General features: G+C 36.9%; 1 protein-coding gene across 5 annotated transcripts in view; it reads left to right on the top strand.

The window, feature by feature from the left end:
• The first annotated feature begins 609 nt into the window (after positions 1–609).
• Positions 610–23,669, top strand: part of LOC127438133 (phosphofurin acidic cluster sorting protein 2-like) — a 91,986-nt gene continuing 68,926 nt past the window's right edge. For all 5 annotated transcript variants that reach the window (XM_051693457.1, XM_051693455.1, XM_051693456.1 and 2 more), the window contains exon 1: positions 610–977. In XM_051693457.1, coding sequence (XP_051549417.1) covers positions 754–977 — 224 coding nt within the window. In that variant the 5' untranslated portion in view covers positions 610–753. The remainder of the gene's footprint in view (positions 978–23,669) is intronic.

Below are 23,669 nucleotides of genomic sequence, written 5' to 3'. Positions count from 1 at the left end.
TTTTACAATTCATATTTTTCATATTTTTGGATCATGAATATCAAAAAGTTTTATTGGGTTATTCCATTTGACCTGAACAAAATGTGTCTTTTCCTAAAAATGTCAAAATATGTATAAAAATAAAATAAATAAAAAACTTTTAAACGTCATGAGGGTCTAAAGGGTCTCTTCGTTTTGTCACATTAAAAAATAATAATAAATAAATAAAAGATTAATCCATATTTCTTAAGCAACATTTCTTTTGCAGCTTTTAATGAGATTTGATTACTGTATCCAGACAGTTACACCACATAATGCATTTTTGAATAACTTAGATCCTGACAAAAATGAGCGTAACTTCACTGACTTTCATCATAGTTTTAAAAGTAACCATTCTTTTTATGATGGATTTTTACAGTTTAAGATTAACAGTACACTACTACTAGTTCACGAAGTTAAGGAAACATCATTCCAAACAGTAGCCTAGTGATGCATAAACGGTTCGCCCCAATCATTCAAAAGAACCGATTCAAAAGAACGACTCGTTCGCGAGTGGCCTACTGAACTGGAAATGAGACCTGCGATTTAGCGCCCACTATCGGCCGTACCGCAGAACGCATCTGCTCCACATTGTCTTTTGAAGCGAAGCTCCTCCTCTGACCATCGCAAATCTGTGTCTGTGAGAGATGAGCTGGGGCAGAAAGCCGTCCGGACCGTGTGACTGAAGAGCAAAATCCAGAACCATCCCAGGCCAGCTTCAGTGTCGGTTCGGCGATGGCCGCGGCTGTGGAGAGAGGAGGGGTCCGGGCCGCCTTCATGAACCCGGCTGTCGGTGCTCCCGCTCCCGTACCCGTTACCGCTGCGCTCGGAGGATCTTCCATGGCCGGAGCCGCGGGTTCTGGCTCGGGTTCGGCGGGTTCCGGTCCGGTCATGCCCGTGCCCATGAATCTGTTTGCAACGTGGGAAATAGACCGTTCATCTCCAAGCTGTGTTCCGAGGTACATCAAATCTAATGCCATTGTTCATGTGTGTGTATGAAAACAAGCATCAGTATTTCATCAAACACTATTACATTTGTTTGTTTTGCATTGATTTCTGTGCATGCAACATGCCTTAACTTGTATGCATGTTTTGCCTAAGCAGGTCACAACACAATACATGCTTGCGCATATAATAACGTATGGAAACATATATATAAAAAAAAACATTAAAGTACTCAATATTTATCAAATACTAATGCATTTGTTTGTTTGCATGGTTTACTGTGCATGTAACATGGACTTGTGGACAGTTGTGGACAAAACACATGAAATGTTGACTGAAGATGCAGTTTTGAATGTACTAACCTTTGACAACATGACATATTTGTATATGTCTCCTTATATTTAGTTATACACACATACTTTATATGCACCATTATTAGTTGTCCAGATTTTAGTTCATGTGTTTTGGGTCTCATTATAAATACAACTACATTTTCATGATGCTTGATTTAGTTTTTTTAGCATAAGAAAGCATTAGCAACCTATTTAAAATATCAATAGTGTTCAATTACATGCTGTTACCATACCATTTTGTCTCATTATAGTGCATTAATGTTATTTATGTGTGTCTTTGCAAATGTTTAATGATCTTGTTTTGGTTTCAAAATGAGTATTGTGGAAGTTTTTCCAAAATCGTGTCTGTATTACGTAGGAGCATTCTCATTAATGAGTAAATGGGGGGTCTCAGATGCGCTTTTGTATTCATTTCAGTCAAATCAATGCAGATTTGAGCTTGTTGTGATGGTTGTGAACATCATTTGTTTGCAACAACAAGCTGAATCAGGCTTTTAAGAACGTCCTTCACAATTAGAAGTTGTGCGTCAGGTACATACAATTAAATAAGGCTTAATAACAGTTATAAATTCTGTATTACATGATTGTAACTGTAATAGAATTGGTTTAAAAGTGCAGCATGTTTTTGTGGTGGGTGATCAACTTGAGGTTTTCTTTGTTTCGCATCTTCTACGTGCATTTTCTGTATTGGAACATGTTGTTCATGTTGATGCTTGATCAATTCCCAGGGTATCTCTGAGGGTTTGCTACAATGACTTTTAACATACTCACCTTATTTGTAAGAGTATGCTTCATCTAAACGTTTACGAGACTACTCAAGACATTATCCCCTTTTGTCTTTGCTCTATGAGATCCAGTGTTACACACAAATTATTTTGCTCTAATTTTCCAGACCACAACCTGCATTATGTACATTTAAAACATGTGTATATTCTTCAGAGACATCTATAAGGCCTTCTCACGAATGATGACAATATCGGTCTCTTAGTTGCTGATTTAGGGGTGGTATATTTTATGCATGTAAAATTACTTTTGACCTTCCAATAACTTATTGGTTGTGGACTCTGGAAACCATCCACTCCAGTTTCCAGCGCCACTTCAAACCCAGCAGATTCTTTTCTTATTTGAAGTTTGTACTCCTATAAATGTGTATTGATGCAAAAATAATTAGCAAATGTATTAATTACTCCAATCAAATAAGCACGTGTTGTAAATAGGGGTGGGTAAAAATATCTATTTTCCGATGCATCGTGATCTTCATTTGAGCGATCTCGATATCGATTATAAATCCCAAGATCGATCTTTTACTCTACGTGCAACCAAAGTACTGACACAACCCTTTACTACAATGAGAGGAATCATTTGCATTAGCAACCAAATTTCACGCTATGTAAATGTACACCTTAGCCAAATACATTTAAACTCAGTGTTTCACAATTCCTGACATTTAATCTTAGAAAACATTCCCTGTCTTAGGTCAGTTAGGATCACTTTATTTTAAGAATGTGAAATGTCAGAATATTTATTTCAGCTTTTATTTCTTTCATCACATTCCCAGTGGGTCAGAAGTTTACACACACTGTTAGTATTTGGTAGCATTGCCTTTAACTAAATTGTTTAACTTGGGTCAAACGTTTTGGGTAGCCTTCCACAAGCTTCTGACAATAAGTTGCTGGAGTTTTGGCCCATTCCTCTAGACAGAACTGGTGTAACTGAGTCAGGTTTGTTGGCCTCCTTGCTCGCACACACTTTTTCAGTTCTGCCCACAAATTTTCTATTGGATTGAGGTCAGGGCTTTGTGATGGCCACTCCAATACCTTGACTTTGATGTCCTTAATCCATTTTGCCACAACTTTGGAGGTATGTTTGGGGTCATTGTCCATTTGGAAGACCCATTTGCAACCAAGCTTTAACTTCCTGGCTGATGTCCTGAGATGTTGCTTCAATATATCCACATAATTTTCTTTCCTCATGATGCCATCTATTTTGTGAAGTGCATCAGTCCCTCCTGCAGCAAAGCACCACCACAACATGATGCTGCCACCCCCATGCTTCACGGTTGAGATGGAGTTCTTCGGCTTGCAAGCCTCACCCTTTTTCCTCCAAACATAACGATGGTCATTATGGCCAAACAGTTCAAGTTTTGTTTAATTAGACCAGAGGACATTTCTCCAAAAAGTAAAATCTTTGTCCCCATGTGCACTTGCAAACTGTAGTCTGGCTTTTTATGCTGGTTTTGGAGCAGTGGCTTCTTCTTTGCTGAGCAGCCTTTCAGGTTATGTCGAAATAGGACTTGTTTTACTGTGGATATATATACTGGTCTACCTGTTTTCTACAGCATCTTCACAAGGTCCTTTGCTGTTGTTCTGGGATTGATTTGCACTTTTCGTACCAAACCACATTCATCTCTAGGAGACAGAATACGTCTCCTTCCTGAGCAGTATGATGGCTGCGTGGTCCCATGGTGTTTATACTTGCGTACTATTGTTTGTACAGATGAACGTGGTACCTTCAGGCATTTGGAAATTGCTCCCAAGGATGAACCAGACTTGTGGAGGTCCTCAATTTTGTTTTCTGAGGTCTTGGCTGATTTCTTTTGATTTTCCCATGATGTCAAGCAAAGAGGCACTGAGTTTGAAGGTAGGCCTTAAAATACATCCACAGGTACACATCCAATTCAGTACACCTCCTATCAGAAGCTAATTGGTTAATTGTCTAAAGGCTTGACATTATTTTCTGGAATTTTCCAAGCTGCTTAAAGGCACAGTTAACTTAGTGTATGTACACTTCTGACCCACTGGAATTGTGATATAGTCAATTAAAAGTGAAACAATCTGTCTGTAAACAGTTGTTGGAAAAATTACTCGTGTCATGCACAAAGTAGATGCCATAAACGACTTACCAAAACAATAGTTTGCTAATATTAAATCTGTGGAGTGATTAAAAAATGAGTTTTAATGACTTCAACCTAAGTGTATGTAAACTTCTGACTTCAACTGTATTTGTCAACTGGCTGGTAAATGTTTACATTTCACTCACCAGTAATTGTGTAGTATATTGGTGGAGTATTCAGCAGTGAGATCCTTTCACTGCGTGTTGAGAGTGAAAGTTGTTCCAAGTAATGTGTGTCCAAAGACAAGATCCACGCAACCCATTTGTCACTGAATAATGTCTCTTTTAATACCCTTTCTGTTCTCTACAGTCAGTTGTAGATCAAAAACAAAAATAAACATTTTATAATGTAAACATAATCATGCATGGCACAGATAAGATAAAGCCATTCAAGTCTGTCTTGTTAACATGCACTCATCTACAGATGCTCATTACAGAAATGCTGGGTTTCTTTAAAGAGACAGTACCGGTTTTCAACTTGAGTATTTGTATATATCTGAATATTTAGCAAAATACTTTAAATATACTGATTCTATACTTATAATCAACAACTTTAAATCAATAGTTTTATATAGTGTTTTGTGGGGATTGTTGTTCATTCCCTCATTAAAGACATACACAGCGTCTTGTACCTGATTTTCAAGTTGTTTTTTGCTTAAAATCAAAAATTGTAATTTTGTGATTCACTTCGGAGCTGGTTGGTTTGGTTCATAGCTTAGAACTTTTTCTTTTTATGAAGGATTTTTTGAAGTCCCTATGGAAATAGGAATGGGAAAAATACTACCAGAACCGGGATGGCACTGTTGCACTCTGTGGAGAACTTCAAGACAGCAATTTGAAACCTGAATGCTGATTGGTCTTACAATAAGTTACATTCACAATAAAGCACAGCCTTTCGCACCTTGTTGCGTAAATATAAACTTATGACATTGCAAACACTGTCAGTCTGACTTTAAGTTGAAAGTGGGGATGTGTGCCACCTTTGTGTTGTTTTGTATAATGCTATTTTGGAAGATAGGCTTAGTACAGTGAGTAATTGTGTTCATAAAAGCAAACCTGGTGACATGTTCAGCATCCAGAGGGAGCAGCAGGGACTCATGGGATGAGATTAATCAGCACGGGCCAGATGTGTCTCACTGGCTTTGGTTAGAAGAGCAGTTCTCTGAGAGATTTAGGGTTGGAGACCAAGGGCTTTCCTTAGCTACATGTACTTCTGTGGTCAAGATCTGATGCAGCTCGCCGTCCTCAAGTCGCCACAAAGAAAGGGAAAATGTGAATTTCACTGAACTGCCAAAGCTGTTTGCTCTTTCTGTTCTGCTTCAACATGGTTGAATGGTACAAAAGTCGCTCATTAACAGACCTGCTTTCTGGACGTCCTGCAGAACTATAGTTGATCTTTCACACCAGAGTCCCAATTAGATCGCAATTCTTTTTCTCACAATATTGCATCAGTTTGTTTTCATTTATTAATGTGTGCATTCATATGATTTCCCACAGTTCAATTAATTAAGAAGCTGGTCATCTAAAAAGTGCAAATTCTGAAATAGATATAGACTGATAATTGGTTTTACCGATATTCACACTTTTTTACAAAATTTATTTTTGGTTGTCTAAGATCGGCACTACAGATAAATGCTACTATTTGGTGGGTTCCTAACTGTGCGTTCAACACTGTTTGCGTAATACCCCAAAATTTGAGTAATTGTTTTTTACCGATATTTACACTTTTCTACTTAATTGATTTTTGGTTGTCTAATAACAGGACTACCAATAAAAGCCACTATTTATTAACCTTGCATTCACCAGAAAACAATGGTGTTCGCAGGTCACTTATTTGATGTACTGTTTGCATTATAACTTTGTAAAGTTGGTTAGTGGAGTGGAAGAGAGGAGACGCAGGAGTAACTTTTCAGTCTTTTAATGGTAGACGCTGGAGTGGAACAAATGGCATACAAGGAATCAATCTAGGAAACACGCTGGAGTGGAACAAATCACACTACAAAGTAACAACTCAACATAACAATACATAATCAACTAGTAGCAATTCAAGAACTGTTAAAGGAAGGAACAAACTAGAGGGTATTTATACACAAATGTGCTGATGAAGGAATGGAGAACAGGTGAGGAGGATTGGGAACAGATGGCTGTGATGAGGGCTAGTGTCCGACCGATATATCAGTATCGGCGTATATTTTACTGATATGTGCCGATATGAAAACTTTTTTCAGAACATATTATGCAGAAAACAATGCTTTAGAATTGGTGTCATAGCGTAGTTAATCCAGCAGAGCGCGCTCCGACTCAATTTTTTACAGAGCTGAGCTGACGGTGGCTCTGCAGACAGGGCGGAGTTGAGCTGTGTGTCGGTAAATTGCTAACTAGTTTGTTAAATACATACTGGAAACTTAATAAACAATGACCCCATCATTTTCCCTTTTCAATATAACTAATATAACGTTAACCTTGTCCCTGACAACCATGTCACTCATGTCTGTTTGCTGTTAGCCAGCTATAGTTTGTCAGTGCAGTCAGTAATGTTGCAGATTGAAAGGTAAACATCAGAGCGTTTTTTTGCAGCACAGCAGACAATGGTGCGGTGGTGGATTGTGTCTGGTGAGTGTTGACTTCATGCTATGTTGTTACTTAGTTAGTGAGACACAATGCTGGAAAGTAAAATAAACAACATCCGTCTTTTACTCTCCATGACAACGAGCTTATAGCTAACTAGCTAATCACGTAGCTACTTTCTTGTCAGAGTGGAAGCTAATGTGTAAACATGTATTCACCAAACTGTTTTGTTCAGGATTCACAGTTTGGTGCCCCCTTCAGCCGAACAATTCCAGTCATTACATTTATAAAATATAATATTTAAAAGTCTGTTTTTCCTCCGGAATATGGCGTAACACCGCTGCTGCTCTTTATCTCTTGTCTCAGCAGTATTAATATAGTCAGCATTTGACTGATACTAAACAGTAATACTGATGTTTATATAGCTATTTGTTTTATTTTTATTTATTCTTTATTTTAATGGTCAGCGTTTGACTGATACTAAACATACAGTACTGATGTTTATTTAGCTATTTATTTTTATTTTATTTATTCTTTATTTTAATTGTCAGCATTTGACTGATACTAAACATACAGTACTGATGTTTATTTAGCTATTTATTTTATTTTATTTATTCTTTATTTTAATGGTCAGCATTTGACTGATACTAAACATTACAGTACTGATGTTTATTTAGCTATTTATTTTATTTTTATTTATTCTTTACTTTAATGGTCAGCATTTGACTGATGCTAAACATACAGTACTGATGTTTATTAAGCTCTTTATTATATTTTTATTTATTCTTTATTTTAATGGTCAGCATTTGACTGATACTAAACAGTACTGATGTTATTAAGCTCTTTATTGTATTTTTATTTATTCTTTATTTTAATGGTCAGCATTTGAATGATACTAAACAGTACTGATATTTATTAATTTATTTATTGTATTTTTATTTATTCTTTATTTAAATGGTCAGCAACTGTCTGATACTGAACATACATTACTGATGTTTATTAAGTTATTTATTGTATTTTTATTTATTCTTTATTTTTTCAGTGTTCATTTCTAGAATTTGTTGACAATGTATAGTATCAAATTTTCTTTGATAAAAAATATTTGTTTTAGAAAGCAGCCTTCTGAGTACCTTTGCATAGTCTTATCGGTGAAAAATCCACAAAGAAAATGTCTGTTTTCATTCCAGCTCAAAAATGACATATATCGGCCACCATATCGGTAATCGGTGAATTTTCCCTCTCTAAAATTGGTATCGGTCTCAAAAATCCCATATCGGTCGGGCTCTAATGAGGGCAGTGCATTATAGGGAATGTAGTTTGTGGGAATCTAAGGACGGATGACACAAAACCATTTCAAAATAAGAGTCCATAGAACAGAACAGAGAATAACTGTGACAAACTTAACATTTGAGCAATCTTTTTACCCATATTCACACTTTTCTACTGAATTGATTTCCGGTTCTCTAAAATCGGGACTACCGCTAAAAGACACCATTTATAGTGGGTCTCTAATCGCACTTTCAACAGAAAACAGGTGTGATTACAGGTAAAGTAACTTATTTAATATACTCTTTGCATAATAACTCTGCATTTGAGCTGTTCTTTTACCGATATTCACACTTTTCTACCGAATTGATTTCCGGTTCTCTAAAAACACGACAACCAATAAAAGTCACTATTTAGTGGGTCTCTAACCGAGTGTTCAACAGAAAATGGTGTTTGCAGGTAAAGTAACTTATTTAATATACTATTTGCATAATAACTTGACATTTGAGCCATTTTTTTACCGATAGTCACACTTTTCTACTGAATTGATTTCCGGTTCTCTAAAATCGGGACTACCAATAAAAGCCACTATTTAGTGGGTCTCTAACCATGCGTTCACCAGAAAACAATGTTTTTTGCAGGTAAAGTAACTTATTTAATATACTGTTTGTATAATAACTCGACATTTGAGCAATTTTTTAAAAATATTCATACTTTTCTACTGAATTGATTTCCGGTTCTCTAAAATCGCTACTACCAATAAAAGCCACCATTTATAGTGGGTCACTAACCGTGCGTTCAACAGAAAACAGTGGTGTGCACAGGTAAAGTAACTTATTTAATGTTCTGTTTGCATAATAACATGACATTCTAGTAATATTTTGTACCGATATTACACTTTTGCACTGAATTGATTTTGGGCATATCGGGACTACCGATAAAAGCCACCATTTAGTGAGTCTCTCACTGTGTGTTCAACAGAAAACAATGGTGTTCGCAGGTAAAGTAACTTATTTAATGTACTGTTTGCACAATAACTCGAAATGTGGCCAATTTTGTTTACAGATATTAACACTTTTCTACCGAATTGATTTTCAGTTCTCTAATATCGGGCCTACCTATAAAAGCCACTATTTAGTGGGTCTCTAACCGTGTGTTCAACAGAAAATATTGTTGTTTGCAGGTAAAGTAATTTAACGTACTGTTTGCATAATATTATATTATTATATACATAATAAAATTTTATGTAACAGCCATACATTTTCAAATAAGAAATGCATAGCTATTTTCATAGCCCAAAACATTCTAATTATTATTTAATTATTAATGTGTCAAAAAGTAGAAATAAACCAATAATTAAAAATCAGCACTGCATATTGTTATTATGTTATTATTATAAAAAAATCTGTATCAGTCATAAGGAAGCAATATTTGTCAATCTCTACTAGGGCTGGGTATTGATACAGATTCTCCGATTCAATTCCAATTCACAAGCTCTTGATTTGATTTGATTAGACTCTGATTCATTTTACATATTTCACTTATAATGTCCATTTTGCTTACATTCTCTTTTAAGCTTATTCTGTTAATAATACAAGGGACCTTCTAACTTGGTACATATAAAAATATACATTTTACAAATGTTGTTTTATCATTAGTTTTTCAATATAATCACATGTGCAAGAGGTTTATTTGCATTGTAGAGGGTTGGGCATAGAAAAAAGATTGATCTTGGGATTTTAGGAATCAATATCAGGCTCGTTTTAATAAAGATCGCGATTTATCCGAAAATTTCTATTTTTTACCCAGCCTTAATATTTAATCTGAAAGCGGCATTTCTTGATCAGAGCCACCTCTATGAGGCGTGGTATCGGACAAAAGTGAAGTGAATCGCACAAGAGAGATTCAAACTAATCGTGTAGTTCTGTGCTCTTTTGCATACATGATGGTCCTCTCTTGCACGTTTGCAGCAGTTTCAATTCTTATCCAATTATGATATTGCAGTGTATTGAATCATGACATATGTATTGCACAGTGTATCATACTTTGAGATAGTTGGCGATACCCTCCCATAGTCCCTTTTCGTGGATTCAGCTGCCCTATAGGTAGACAAACGAAGAGGGTCAGCTTGAAGTGATTTATAGATCTTGTCTTTCCCCAGTCCGTCCTCTTGTCCATGCAAAGACAAATGAGTGTAAACCCACCCAAGCACAGATCACCCTGCAGTAATTAAACATGTGGCTCCAATCAGTTTATCCAGCCAGTAGCATGTCAATTATTCATGCTTGTTCATTGAACCTTAATTGGTGTGGGAGTCCGTGTAAGGTCATTATTTCTGATGAAATGCCAGCTGATGTCGACTGGCTAAATGATGTTGCAGTTTGAGTTCTTTCCTAGAGTTCCATGCAATGGAAATACATGCATAATTGTAACCTAATACTGCAATTGTTACTTCAAGAATCTATTTCAGCTTGATCTAACCCATAAAAATTACTTTCATCATTCATACACAATTTGTCAGATTGATTTCATCATATTGAATAACATTTTTGGCTTCCATAAAAACAGTTGATTTAGATGTTACCACATGAAGCACATATTTAAGGTTACCTGACAAACCATTTTTTTGTCAGGTAACCTTAGACGTGATCAAAAATTGAAATTTAATTTTTGAAATTGAACTCCTTTTCTGACACAGTGTTTTAAAATGCATTGCTTATGCGGTAAGACGCTTATAAGAGAGCATGACATAACAGCCACAGACCTCCACCTCAACAAGTCATTATCAGCGCTTGACACATATCTAAAATTCAGATGCACAGTTTTATCATTTATCATTTTTATTTTAAATTCGATGAATATCCAAATTTCGAATTTGACAGCCTTAAGGCGCGGTCACACATACATTCCACGGGCGAAATACAGTGATCTCAATGGGAATCGTGCGATCGTGAAATTTCGCGTGATGGACTTCAGGTGGTGAAGAAGTTCCCCTCGCTGATTTCGTGTGGAATTCAAGTTTGGTAAACTTCAACAGGTAAATTCGCTGTGTTGACCAATGGGAAGTTGCTTGGCTTTTAAAAAGAAAATAAAGCTTTGAAATCATAGATTTGCACTTACGCCTTGAAAGACTTCAGAAGACATGATGACATTTCCAATAAGGAAACATAGTGAGCAACGATGTTCCCTGGTTTTTACATGCTTTCGGGAATTTTTGGGAGGGAAGGTTTCATTCCACTGGAACAATTTTGCAATTGACAGCCCTAGAAATGGCCGACTCCCTGACCAGTGCCCTGACTACTGAACAAGGGAGCTATTTGAGATGCACACATTCCCCACTTTTCCACTATCGGGCCAGTGCGAGCCAGAGCTATAAACTGGCCAGCTAGGGCCAATAGCCTCGGACTTCGAGCTGCGAGACCAAAATCGATCTGTGTTCCCACCATTGGGCCAATATTCCTGCATTGTTGCCCTAAAACCCGCCCTTAATATGTGACCCAGGTGCCAATGTCACACACCCCGCCCATTTCACAAGCAAGAGGGAAGCTCAAACTGAGGTATCATTTTATCTAGTTATCTAGAATATTGAGTTTATATTGTTTGTAAACATTAGCTAGCTAGCAAGATAAGCTAGCGTTGACAACTCACAGACTGGAACTGCCATGGTGTCCCGAGTGGCCTCACCACTAACAGCGGGACGATGTCCCAGCACAACGTCCATGATCTCGAACCATGGAAGGTTCTTTCTTTGATCGGATTTGTACTGTACCCACATTTTTAAACATTTTTCCGGAACCTGTACCATTGTGCTCTGGATTCGCAACCTGCCAAGTTCTGCCAAACTTCGCCTTTGTCATTGACCACGCCTCAATCCCCAGTTGGCATTGTTTGGCCCAAGGGTAATCGGCGGGCAAACGGCCATTGGCCATTAGCCCAGAGAAAGCCCTGAGGAGGCACAATGAAGCCCCAGAAGTGACACTGGGAACGCAACTGGCCCTGGCACGCACTAGCACACCCTTATTTGGCCCGATAGTGGAAATGCGGCTATCAACATCCTTAATCCAAAATAAAGACACAAGACATTCGAGCATGGGTAAATGTGTGGAGATGATTAGAATGGGCTAGGCTGAGGATTCTGCGAGATCATTTCACCTGATGGACTTACGGTGGCAAAGAATTTCCCAAATTTTGCATAGGGTTTAAGTTTGGTAAACTGTGACACGCAAATTCGCAGCATTGACCAATAGTAAGTTTCTCACTTTGGCAGTGACATCTGTGTGGGCAGTGCTTCCTACAAAGCTACACTAAATATTCACAATGAACGAGAAAATCATTTTAACAGCAAGTTTCTTGGATAACTTCACTCTCAAGTTACTCATAAAACAAGATGCTGCTTGAGGTGTTTCACTCACGCTTTACATCTGCCTGGGCCTTCTTCACCTGGAAATTTTGCTGTGCAAAGGTTAATGTGACCACGCCTTTGCGTTAATGTTTTATCTCCATAATTATCTTAATGTAATTATCTTCTTGATGCTAAGCTTGTTTCATAGCTTGAGTATGCGAACATGGCTTTGGATATTCACTTGCCACAAATAAAGAAGCACTAAACTAGTTTTTTGAAGGCTTTTATTAGAGGCCTGAAGGAACTTGGATCTGTAATTAACAGTCTAGTTTCCCTTCAGCTGTTGGACGATTTGATGTATTTTTCACAGTATGTTCTTTCTTAGGTCATCTTTGGAGTCTGTTGCCTCAACAGGAGGCATTTTAATTAATTTCAAAGGGCCTCAGAACCCCGACTGTGTTGTTTTGCAGTTCTCCTTCCCTTGCTGAGCTCGGATCACTGTAGAGCAGGTATCACCGAATGGTGGGGAATTCTCTATTCAGTGTCAGCCTGGCTTATGGCCGCCTTGCAATGAAAGTTCCAACCCCTGTTGAAAACCTAATGCTTTTGAATGGCAGTAGGGGTAAATCTGGGTCAAAGGAACAGTTCACCCAAAAATAAACAATCTGTGCTGTGTGATGATTCTTCAGAAATTCTCCTTGTGTTAAACGAAAGGAGCATTAGAACTATTATTGCAGTTTATTGTGTTACAAAAATTCCAATAATAACCAGAAGGGGAAAAAAAAAACGATTTGGTACATAACTCTGGCATTTTAATTATAACCAAGCCCAAAATACACTGGGGACTCTTCTTTTAAAATGTCTCACAAACCAAAAAGGGAAACAAAATATGAACTCTTACATCATTAACAATGAATTACAATATAAACATTACAAAGCAAATATTTTCATATAACAAAATGATCAGTAATACATCAACAGTCATCAGCGATCACGTGTTATAAATGTCCGCTATTCTGGTAATCCGGTAGTCAGTTGTCAACTCACACTGTATGATTAGCAGAGAAAGTGAGTCTGATTCAAATGGCTAACCTTGATAATGGGTTCAAACCTGTTTTGTGAATTGTTTCAGCTGATTCATTAATAAGACTAGGTTCGAAAGAGTAATTGTTTTGTGAATCCGACAACATTTGTCGTTGCGTGCACCAAGCTCATCTCAACATAAAGAGTTGTTACATCTCCAAAGATGTACAGTTTTAGAACAGTTTAGTGTGCACAGTTACACCAGTTTCATACACTAACCTGCAAACTCACCAACGTCACTCTGTTAATTCTTGAAGTACAAAAACCTTCCTAACTTTGGACAACCTTCTGTTGCGCCACATCAGCTTGTCCTCTGTGTGTGGTACCGGTGCTTTTCCTGCCCGCGACCCGGCTTCAGTAAATGTTATATCACCCTCTTGTGGTCTCCTAATTCTATTACGGCAGACTGTAAAACTGAGGCCAACTGAGTGAGTTGGAAAGCATGCAAATTAGGCTTCTAATTTAAATGTTGGCTAATTTTAATATATCGATGCCTCAAAAATATATCGGTAAAATGTGTCGATCGGTAATCGATATATCAATATTTTATGATCCGTTTTCATTATCCCTCATTCATGGAAGTGAATATACAGCGAAGTGTTGTGTGACCGCGGTTTTAGAAACGCATCTGATTAGGGTCAGGTGAACCTGAAAACAGCCTAATTATTCAGGGCTTTCTTGAAGCTGATTAGTCATTTAGGCAGCTAGTCGATTTAGACTTCCTTAATTCTAGCAGGAGTTTCACCTTAGATGTTGATAAGACTGATGAGAGAGATATTTCCTTCAGGAAGAAATTACGACTTTCATCTCTCTCTCTCTCTCTCTCTCTCTCTCTATCAACATCACTCTCTCAGGACAGCACAGGTTTCTCTATCACACTCATCCGCAAGTGGAAAATTACCCTCGACACCACAGGGTATTGCTGAGAGTTTAGAAGACTAATTAGAAGTGCAGTGAGCATGATCGACCTGAACTCAACATTGATCATTTGATGTAGAGACAAAACTCACAGAAATTACAGATCGCTATGTCCTCATAAGACATCGGTCTACTACAGAGACATTAATTTACCCTGAAAACAATTAAAACTAGAGTCACAACTGGAACAGTTTTGTTTTGCGTCAGTCTTCATGTGGACATTATTCCATCCATGGTGGTTCCTGGTTCAAGATCAGTAGGTTTTACCCTCTTTTTTTTCCTTTGGGTCATTCCTTTGACCTGTATTGAAAACCATTAAAAAATGATTGATTTGTGCTTGATTAGAAGACTTCTCTTAACAAAAGAGTTACTTTTCGTTAAGAGGAGTCTTAGCGCTAAAGACTCCTCTTAATGAAAGTCTGTTTTTTTGTGGTCCCAAAGTGTATAATGATAGAGGGGAAAATTAATATACTATATATTAATGATGTAACATGATTTTTAAAGAACTTTTAAAAAATGTAAAAAACAACAAACATTGGCCAAGGATGTCTCAATTGACGTTTATTTCAAAACACTTTTGGCATTTTATAATATCTAAACTATATTACAACTATTTCTGATTTATTATGCTGGTAGAAAATCAACAGTGCACATTTTAGAGTTACAATTTTAGTACATTTTTGTACTTTTCCAGGAGTCAAAATGGGCCCACTTTGCACATCCATTGCAACAAATGGTCAAATTTCATTCATAGATGTTTACAACTATTTAAAGCTATATAACATCCTGAAAGTCTGAAGTTAAAAGACCACAACTGGTTCTTCCCTTATACCTACTTGTCAAAACTGACCCGTTAAGATAATGGAAGTTTCATTTCACTTAATCAGTTATATACAAAAATGTATTTTCTTTTTTATTTTATTTGTTTTGATGATCTTGATAAATTCACAACATTTGATTCCAGTATCAAAAAATATACGATATTTATAACGTATTATTTACGTGTCCCAGGTCAAAAAATACCCTAAGACAATAGGTTTGAGGTTTTTTCAAATCACAAAACCCAAGTATGAGCAATAGTAATAGTGATGCTCACCATAAAAACACCACTAATAATATAAAATGTTATAGTGATTTTAATAGTCCTAGAATAAATACGTAATTCCTCTCCAAATTTAATTCATTTGTAATGGCTCACTAATTTGTCTGTTCTGTCATATGTTCAGTGTTTTTTATTAACATTTTTGGAGTATTTTTAACATGTGCTAAAATCATTGACTAACTTTGTGTGTGTTTGGAGAGGTATTTCTCTTTCCATGTGAAGCATTTCCTATCTAGGAAAGAGCTCCACACAGCCACTTCCTGTGACTCTTACACCCATACCAAATTTATTTAGTTCAACTGTTTATTAACACACAATAATTAACATATCATTTTTTAGTAGTTTAAATCAATCAGATTTAGGATCTATGTATGTACTACAATGCTGAAAAAAAAAAATCTTAAACCAGCCTAAACTGGTTTTAGCTAGTGCGAGCTAATTTAAAACTAGCTTATACCAGCTAAAATCTCTGAAAATTACACTGAACTCGCTCTAAAATGCAGTATCTACTAGAAGATTGTACTCTGATGCTGAAAATCGTAAACAAGTCTAACCTAATTTTAGCTGGTTTCAAATTGTCTTAGCTGGTCTAATACTAGTGTACACCAGCTGAAAACTGTAAAATAGATCTAAAGCTCATTGCCATTATCCTTCGGTGTTGTGGGTGGTTGCCAAGGCATTAGAAAAGTCATAGCAATTGAGCTGTAGTAATAGTGACGCTTGCCTACACTGCTAATAACAAAAAATAAAACACAATTACATAATGCATCTAGGCTGTTCAAAGTTTCTCTAAAAATCATAAAATAAAAATATCAGCATCACTTTTAGCATTGGTATATTGATATCAAGCTTTATGTGTGTGTGTGTGTGTTATACATGAGGTGAGTCATCACCATCTGTGTCACAACATGCAAATATATGTTTTTCAATTATTTTTCAACGTAAATGCGCTAAACTGACGTCTTTGACCATTGTGGCACGTCTCGCTGTTTTTTCGGTATTTTTTTCATATTCGTTATGCTCTTTCCAGTGTTGGGGAAGTTACTCAAAGTAATCCATTACAAATGAGTAATTACTTTTTTCTAAAATTGGATTTATTGATAACGTCGCTGAAAATTTTACCAAATTACTAATTACTTTACTTAAGTTACTTTCTAAAACACGTTCAGCAGAAAAGTTAGTTTTTTTTTCCGTTCAAATAATAATAATAATAAAAAAAAACTTTTTTAATTGATTTTTTTTATCCCCTTTTCTCCCCAATTTGGCATTCCCAATTCCCACTGCCTACTAGGTCCTCGTGGTGGCGTGGTTACTCACCTCAATCCGAGTGGTTCAATCAGTTCAATCAGGCAATCAGTTGCCTCCGCTTCTGAGATGGTCAATCAGCGCATCTTATCACATGGGTCGTTGTGCATGACACCGCGGAGACTCACAGCATGTGGAGGCTCATGCTACTCTCCGCGATCCATGCACAACTTACCACGCGCCCCATTGAGAGCGAGAACCACTAATCGCAACCAAGAGGAGGTTACCCGATGTGACTCTACCCTCCCTAGCAACCGGGCCAATTTGGTTGCTTAGGAGGCACTCAGCACACCCTGGATTCAAACTCATGACTCCAGGGGTGGTAGTCAGCGTCAATACTCGCTGAGCTACCCAGGCCTCTTTTTCCACTCAAATTAAAAAAAATTCTATATTATAATGTACTGTATATACATGCTTTTCAGGTGTCACAGAACAGACATACATATGAACGTGATTCATGTTTTAAATGTATTCTACATAAATAACATTATTTAGAAGTGTAACCCAAGTACTTAAAAGTACTGTAATGTTACTTCATTGTAAGTCAGTAAATGTAATAATTTGATTACAAGAATTTAAAATGTAATGTGTTACACTACTTTTTGACTAAAAAGTATTTAGATTACAGTAACTAATTACTTTGTAATGAGATTATGCCCAACACTGGCTGTGTCTATCTTCTTTTAGCACAGGAAGATTACGTTCGGTCTGAACGGCCCCTTTTGCAGATGTACTGACATTTATTGTCATAATTGCAGACTATAAAGGGGAATTCAAATCAGACTGAAGAGGAAGCCATAGGGATTTGGGATTTTCATGTCATTTGGGACAGATGCACAGATTTAGAGTATGTAACTGCAGGCGTTCAACATATGCCATTGTTCTGAGCAAGCAGAGTGTAAGTAATGTACATTAAACATGCATACAAACACACACAATGCCAATGGTCCTGTTGGTCAATAGAAGATTTAACTAGACTGTTTTCACCTTGTTTTGTTCCCTTTGTTCATTCCAGGAGATCGTTGTTCCTTTAGTGAACATTATGCGTACTATGTTAAAATAACTGTTTTGCATAACTGCGATATGGATGGTACTCAACATTTTTATCAGTTGACACATTGAGGGTGTATAGTTTTAAACGGTTTATCGCCCATCCCATTTTAAAATCATGCATGTGAAAATAATCAGTGACAAATTTGCCATGAACTCTCGATTTTTGTTGGGGTGGCGTTCTTACCAGCTTATTCAATGTACGCAAGTGTTGTGCGCATACCTGTTTGCAATTTCAAGTCAAATGCAGAGAATAACCTGATGATTTCAAGTCTCATGTAAACATGTTTTTCTTTTTGCATTGTCAGATTGTTTGAATAAGTAAATTCTTTTGCAGACCCATATGTGTTTACAAGCATATGGGTCTGCATGTAAACACACTCAATATCATTATTTTTTAATGCAAATATGCTTTCTTTTTATGTTAATTAGGCTTGTTATAGACTGTTTATTCGCAAAAGTTAGTTGAACGCACTTTTAAAAATTTTGAGAGTCGATTTAAGTGTCTACATCACATTGGTGACTGTACATTGCTGTAAAGTATGCCAGAACGCCATAGTCTGCTGCTTCCTCCACAACCTAGCACTCAGAACCGACCACAACATGCAAATTGTGTTCAGCACTACATTGTTTCGGCATGTTTTCACTGTTACCTGATTTGCATAATTCCTTTAGTGGATTGGGTGCTAAAATAACGCAGAGAGTATGTGCAAATAAATGGCACTATCAGTGCTTGCAGTTGATTTTCAGTGAATTTCCCCCACATTGTTTCTGAAACACATCCTTCTCCTACGGAGACATACCAAATAGCAACTTGGTATTTGTCTTGCAAATATTGTAGCTTTCCCTGAAAATGTTGTTGTGTAACCTCTGCATTAGGGTTTTCCAGAATGCTGTTCATTATGCAAACGCTGCAGGTTGTACTTCATTATGTTTGAGACACACGCTTTGATCTCAACCTCTCAAAGAAGGGCACAAGGCGTTTACATGCCATCGGCGTGGGTTGCGTTCAGACGAAAATAGTGATTTTCCGAAAGAAAAGGATCTAAGAATGCTGTTTGCTTAATACTTAGTAAACTGGATCATCTATGGAAAGGTTGAATGTTCAGGAATCATCTATTAACAAATTTTGTTATTCCATATTTATGTATTTAAAATAAATGACTGATTTATGTCAGTAACCTGTAATATGCTTCCCTTGTCTCTTTCCAAACACCAATGTTTCTTTTCAAAGTTTATATTCTTATTAAAATCATGGTTAGGTTTAGGGTTTGTTTAAGAGTTTAGACTGTAAGGAAAAAATTGCTATAAGATTGTTCCTTTTTATTATTATTTTTTATTATTATTTTCTTTATTTCGTTTATTTTTCTAGATGGGAGTAAAAGTCGTAAATTTTTGTGTAAGCCATCTAGTACAAATTTTTACGATTTCATCATCTTGTATGATTTGTTACATTTTCGCCATATATGTTTTCGCAATTTCTTATGATTTCTCCATCTCTGATGTTTTCTTACAATTTAATTATCTCATACAATTTCTTATGATTGCGCCATCTTGTTTGTTTTTCCTATGTTTTTGTTATCTCCTACTATTTCTTACGATTTTGCCGTCTTGTACGATTTCTTACGTTTTTGCCGTCTTGTACGATTTTGTCATCTCATACGATTACATACGATCTGCCATCTCGTACAATTTCTTACCATTTCACCATGTCGTTCAATTTCTGATGATTTTGCCATCTCGTACGACTTCTTATGATTGATCTACTTCTAACAATTTCTCCATCTCATACGATTACTTACGATTCCACCATCTCATACAATTTCGCCATCTCGTATGATTTCATACGATTTTGCCACCTCGTACTATTTTATAAGATTTTTCCCTCTTGTACGATCTCTAACTATTTTGCCATCTCGTACCAATTATTACAACTTGCCATGAGACCGGGTTGGGAAAACCTGTTGAGCTAAAATTCGACCTACATGAACGAAAGTGTATCGTTCAGCTGTTGATATTTTTGGTTTCCGAGCATTGGTTTCCTAGCATTGTTTTATTACAACAGCAGTACTACTATTATTAATAATAATAGAACAGCATTATTAATTTAGTTATAACGTTATATATTGATATATTATTCTATCACACTACTTTACTTCTGGAGTGACAATGTACCTGTTACATTTAATTGAGCGATCAGAGCAATGTGCTTTGCAATATTACATTCAGGCATGTGAATGCATTGCAGAGCCCAACAAACATTTGCATTGTTCTCAGTGTGAATAGTTTTTGGGTGATCATCTGCAATTTGCTTTGCTGTGGTTCATCACTCTTTGTCTAAACTGTCCTTTAAACTTGAGTCAATGGGTAATTCTCAATATTCTCAATGATAATTCTCATTAGATTCTCATTACTGTAATGTAACTTTATTATTGCATTACAGTAATGAGAATTTGTGGAAATTGCGTTTAATTGTCATGAAAATAATGTCACGATGCAAATATCTTAATGGTCCTAAAAAGAAGCTTTATTTTATTAATGTTTTGATTTTTGGGTGTAACAGGACCCCAGTTTGCCATGTAGTAAACTTAATTTGAGGTTGGCTACATAGACACAACATAAGTTGTTCTTTGTCTATAAATAGGATGTTTTAGGATTTGGGCCATGCCAGCATCAGGTTCTAATGGAGCTCATTGATTGGCCAGGGACATAATGAGTGTTGTCTCATGTGCTAATGTGACATCTTTAGTGTAAGAGCCTGAGGCTGCTCTGAAAATCACTGCTGATTACAGCCATTCACTCATTTTGAGAAAAGACAACGAACTTTAACAACTGTTTCGAACAAGGTCAGTGCTGGTGTGAATGTGGAATGCTCCAAAAAGCAGCAAAAATAAATGATGGTGACCTGGTAAAAAGTCTCCTTATAGTGTTTTAATGTGACCATCTAACAAAAAGAAATGTTAATATCTGTTACTTTTATTAAAAATCAACCCTGGGGAAATAAAAGTGGTCAAAGTCGAAGAAACACCCAAGAATGGTTTATGAAAGATTTAGAAGGTTCTGTTTGTGTTTCATGAATGACGGCAGGTGTCTTTAAAATGAATACTTTGGATATTTCAAGGCCGCGTCTCTAGAGGAACGATGCTTAAGCTGCCGTGACGCTTTGAACCTGAGCAAATCATTGCATAATTCACATCTTGTGTCATAACACTCGGCAAATATACTGTAGATGGACAGAGCGCTGTGTGTTTGCAGTATGTCAATCTGTGAGTGATGTCACTTGTGTGACCTTTAGGTGTGGCGAGATTAAGTTAATAATCAGGGTCTTAAACAGATCAGAGCAAAAAACATGCATGCACCTAAATGAGGACATAGTAATTTCGGTCCATGTCATTTTTCTGCTGTTTTTTTTATAAAGATTATTATAATGACAACAGACTAAGCTTACTTAACCCTACCCCTAAATGAAATCCTTTTTTGGAATTTAAAAACAGTATTTTCTTTATTAATGAATTCAGTCTTTCCAGGATTTTGCGATCGCAATAATTCAACCACTCTCCGCATTATTAGTGGCAGCTTGCAATTTTGTATAATTTCTGCAATTTTTCTGCATAAACTGTGAATCTGAGGTTATCCAGACCAGGGCTCGACAATAAGGACTGCCCGATGGCCAGTGTGAGAGATTCGGGCCAGTTGCTAGAACTGTCACTTGCCCGATCGGGCCAGTGCTGCAGTTATAGCATTAGTGCAAGCAAACAACAAGTGAGAGAGCACAAAAATTACACAGAGCGAACTAAGTCTTCTAACCGAGGAGCGAGTGTGAGTATATTTATCTCGCAAAGATGCGCGAGCGCATAATATACTGGACGCGCCAAGGCACAGTCCTGTGCATGCACAAGATTGCGCACTTCTGTCCTCGCTCTTTTCCAAGTGTCTTAGCAGCAGCTATTAACAATGTGTAGAAAATAGAAGGGAAAAAAACCCCACTTAATGAATTTCGTTGTGGGATTTAACGTCTTGTGCAACATTTTAAGTATCCCCGCACATTCCGTGTTCACAGTGCGCGAAATCCCACATTTTTCGTTTTACATGTTGGTGAAAAGCAGTAATCCACACATTGGAACACAAAAAATAAACAGTTTCATTTTATAGGACTGAAAATCCATGTCTCTCATCATCTCTCTCCGTGCAGCGTAGACTGTTTAACATGCATGTGCTCTCGTAAAGGGACAGAGCGCTAGTTTTATTCCCACTTTAAAAAAAAGCAAATTTTCTCTCATTAATTCGCCTTTAGAGATGAAGCGCTGAATGAGACGTAATAAACTTTGTTAAACCCCAGTTGTACACGTGTCTGGAAATCAGTATCCAAAATGTAGGTATAGATTTAATTAGGTTAGTTTCAAAATGTAATCATTAATTCGACATTATAATGGCATTTGATATGAAAAGAAACATAATCACTATGACTATTAGGCTATTATTATCAGAGCTGTTCAGCTGCAGGGTGAAGATGAATATTTGAAACAGTCTACTTCATATCATCCTCATAAAACACCTGTTACATGTCTAATTTCTGGACCGTACAGGTATTTTTGTTTTTGTGCTTTGTGCATCAGTCAGTGTTGGTCTTTAGGTTGTCTGATTTCATGTTATATACACATTCTTAATTCACAGATTAGGCCTAATATCTCCCTAATGTATATTACACGTCACAACCGATTTGGTAGCAAATCTCTTCTCAGGGATTCATATGTTTATTACATTCAGCCAATAATCACATCTTTAACTCAGTGATTAAATCTTTGTGAATACACTACACATGGCCAAAAGTTTTGGAAGTTTGAAAATTTTGGCAGGGCCAGTAAAAATCTGAAGCAATACTTAGCGTTGAGCCCTGCAGACGCTTTTATGCAAATTGACAGTGGCAAAACAAGTGCTCGATAAGCTTGAAGCAGTCGAGGCATGTCTAATTGCACAGCCACCATTTATCTTCACAGAAACAAAGCATCTCCTCGTCTCCTCTGTATCATTAAACCTGAGTGTATGAATCCGCAATGACCATGAACATTTGCTATTACATGAATGTTGCAAATGTTTGTGTTCAATATGCAAAGGTGTTTCATAGTATCATGACTGCTATATGTGGCCGTGTGTGTGTGTGTGTGTGTGTGTGTGTGTGTGTTTGAGGGTCTTTTGCTTCTGCAGAAGCAGATTGTGCTGTCTGGCCCTGTGTGTTGAGGTCAACACTGTCGCTGTTAATCTCCTTACAGTCAGAGAATCATCAGGAAGCAACCTGTTTCCTCTGATGCCAAGAGTCTGATCAGAGATTAGGACAGAAAATATGAGCCAGACTTCACGCTACATGCGTTTTTACATTGTAGATTTAATGTGGCTCTGTACCCAGACTAGATGCACTGTAAATTCTGCAACAGTAGATTAAAGGTTTTGCTGCTGAAATCAGTCTATTTACTGAAATTCAAATCACTGCCTCCAGTGGCTGAAGATGTAAGTGATGTTGTGGCTCCAGTTTCTGGGTGAAATGTCCACAGAGTGGCGCCAAAAGCAAGTTGCATTTTTAGTTTTAAACGATGGAATACAGTCAACAGGAATGCATATTTTATTAACTCTACCGTCTAACCTAAACTCCAACCCTAAACTTAATCATCAATGGAGTAAAGAGGAGTCAGGAGACAACGAAGCAGGTTCAAGATCAGTTCTTTAATTTGCAGGTTTTTCAAACAAACGTCGGTAACCGTCGTTATAAACATAAAAGGTAATAAACTCTCAGAAGCTCTGACTGTTTTAGCTTTCTGGTCACTCTCTCTCT

The sequence above is a fragment of the Myxocyprinus asiaticus genome, chromosome 49 (assembly GCF_019703515.2).
Source record: "Myxocyprinus asiaticus isolate MX2 ecotype Aquarium Trade chromosome 49, UBuf_Myxa_2, whole genome shotgun sequence".
In the NCBI taxonomy this organism is placed as follows: Eukaryota; Metazoa; Chordata; class Actinopteri; order Cypriniformes; family Catostomidae; genus Myxocyprinus; species Myxocyprinus asiaticus.
Note: the sequence above shows the minus strand (reverse complement) of the source record. Positions and strands in the feature narration are given on the sequence as shown.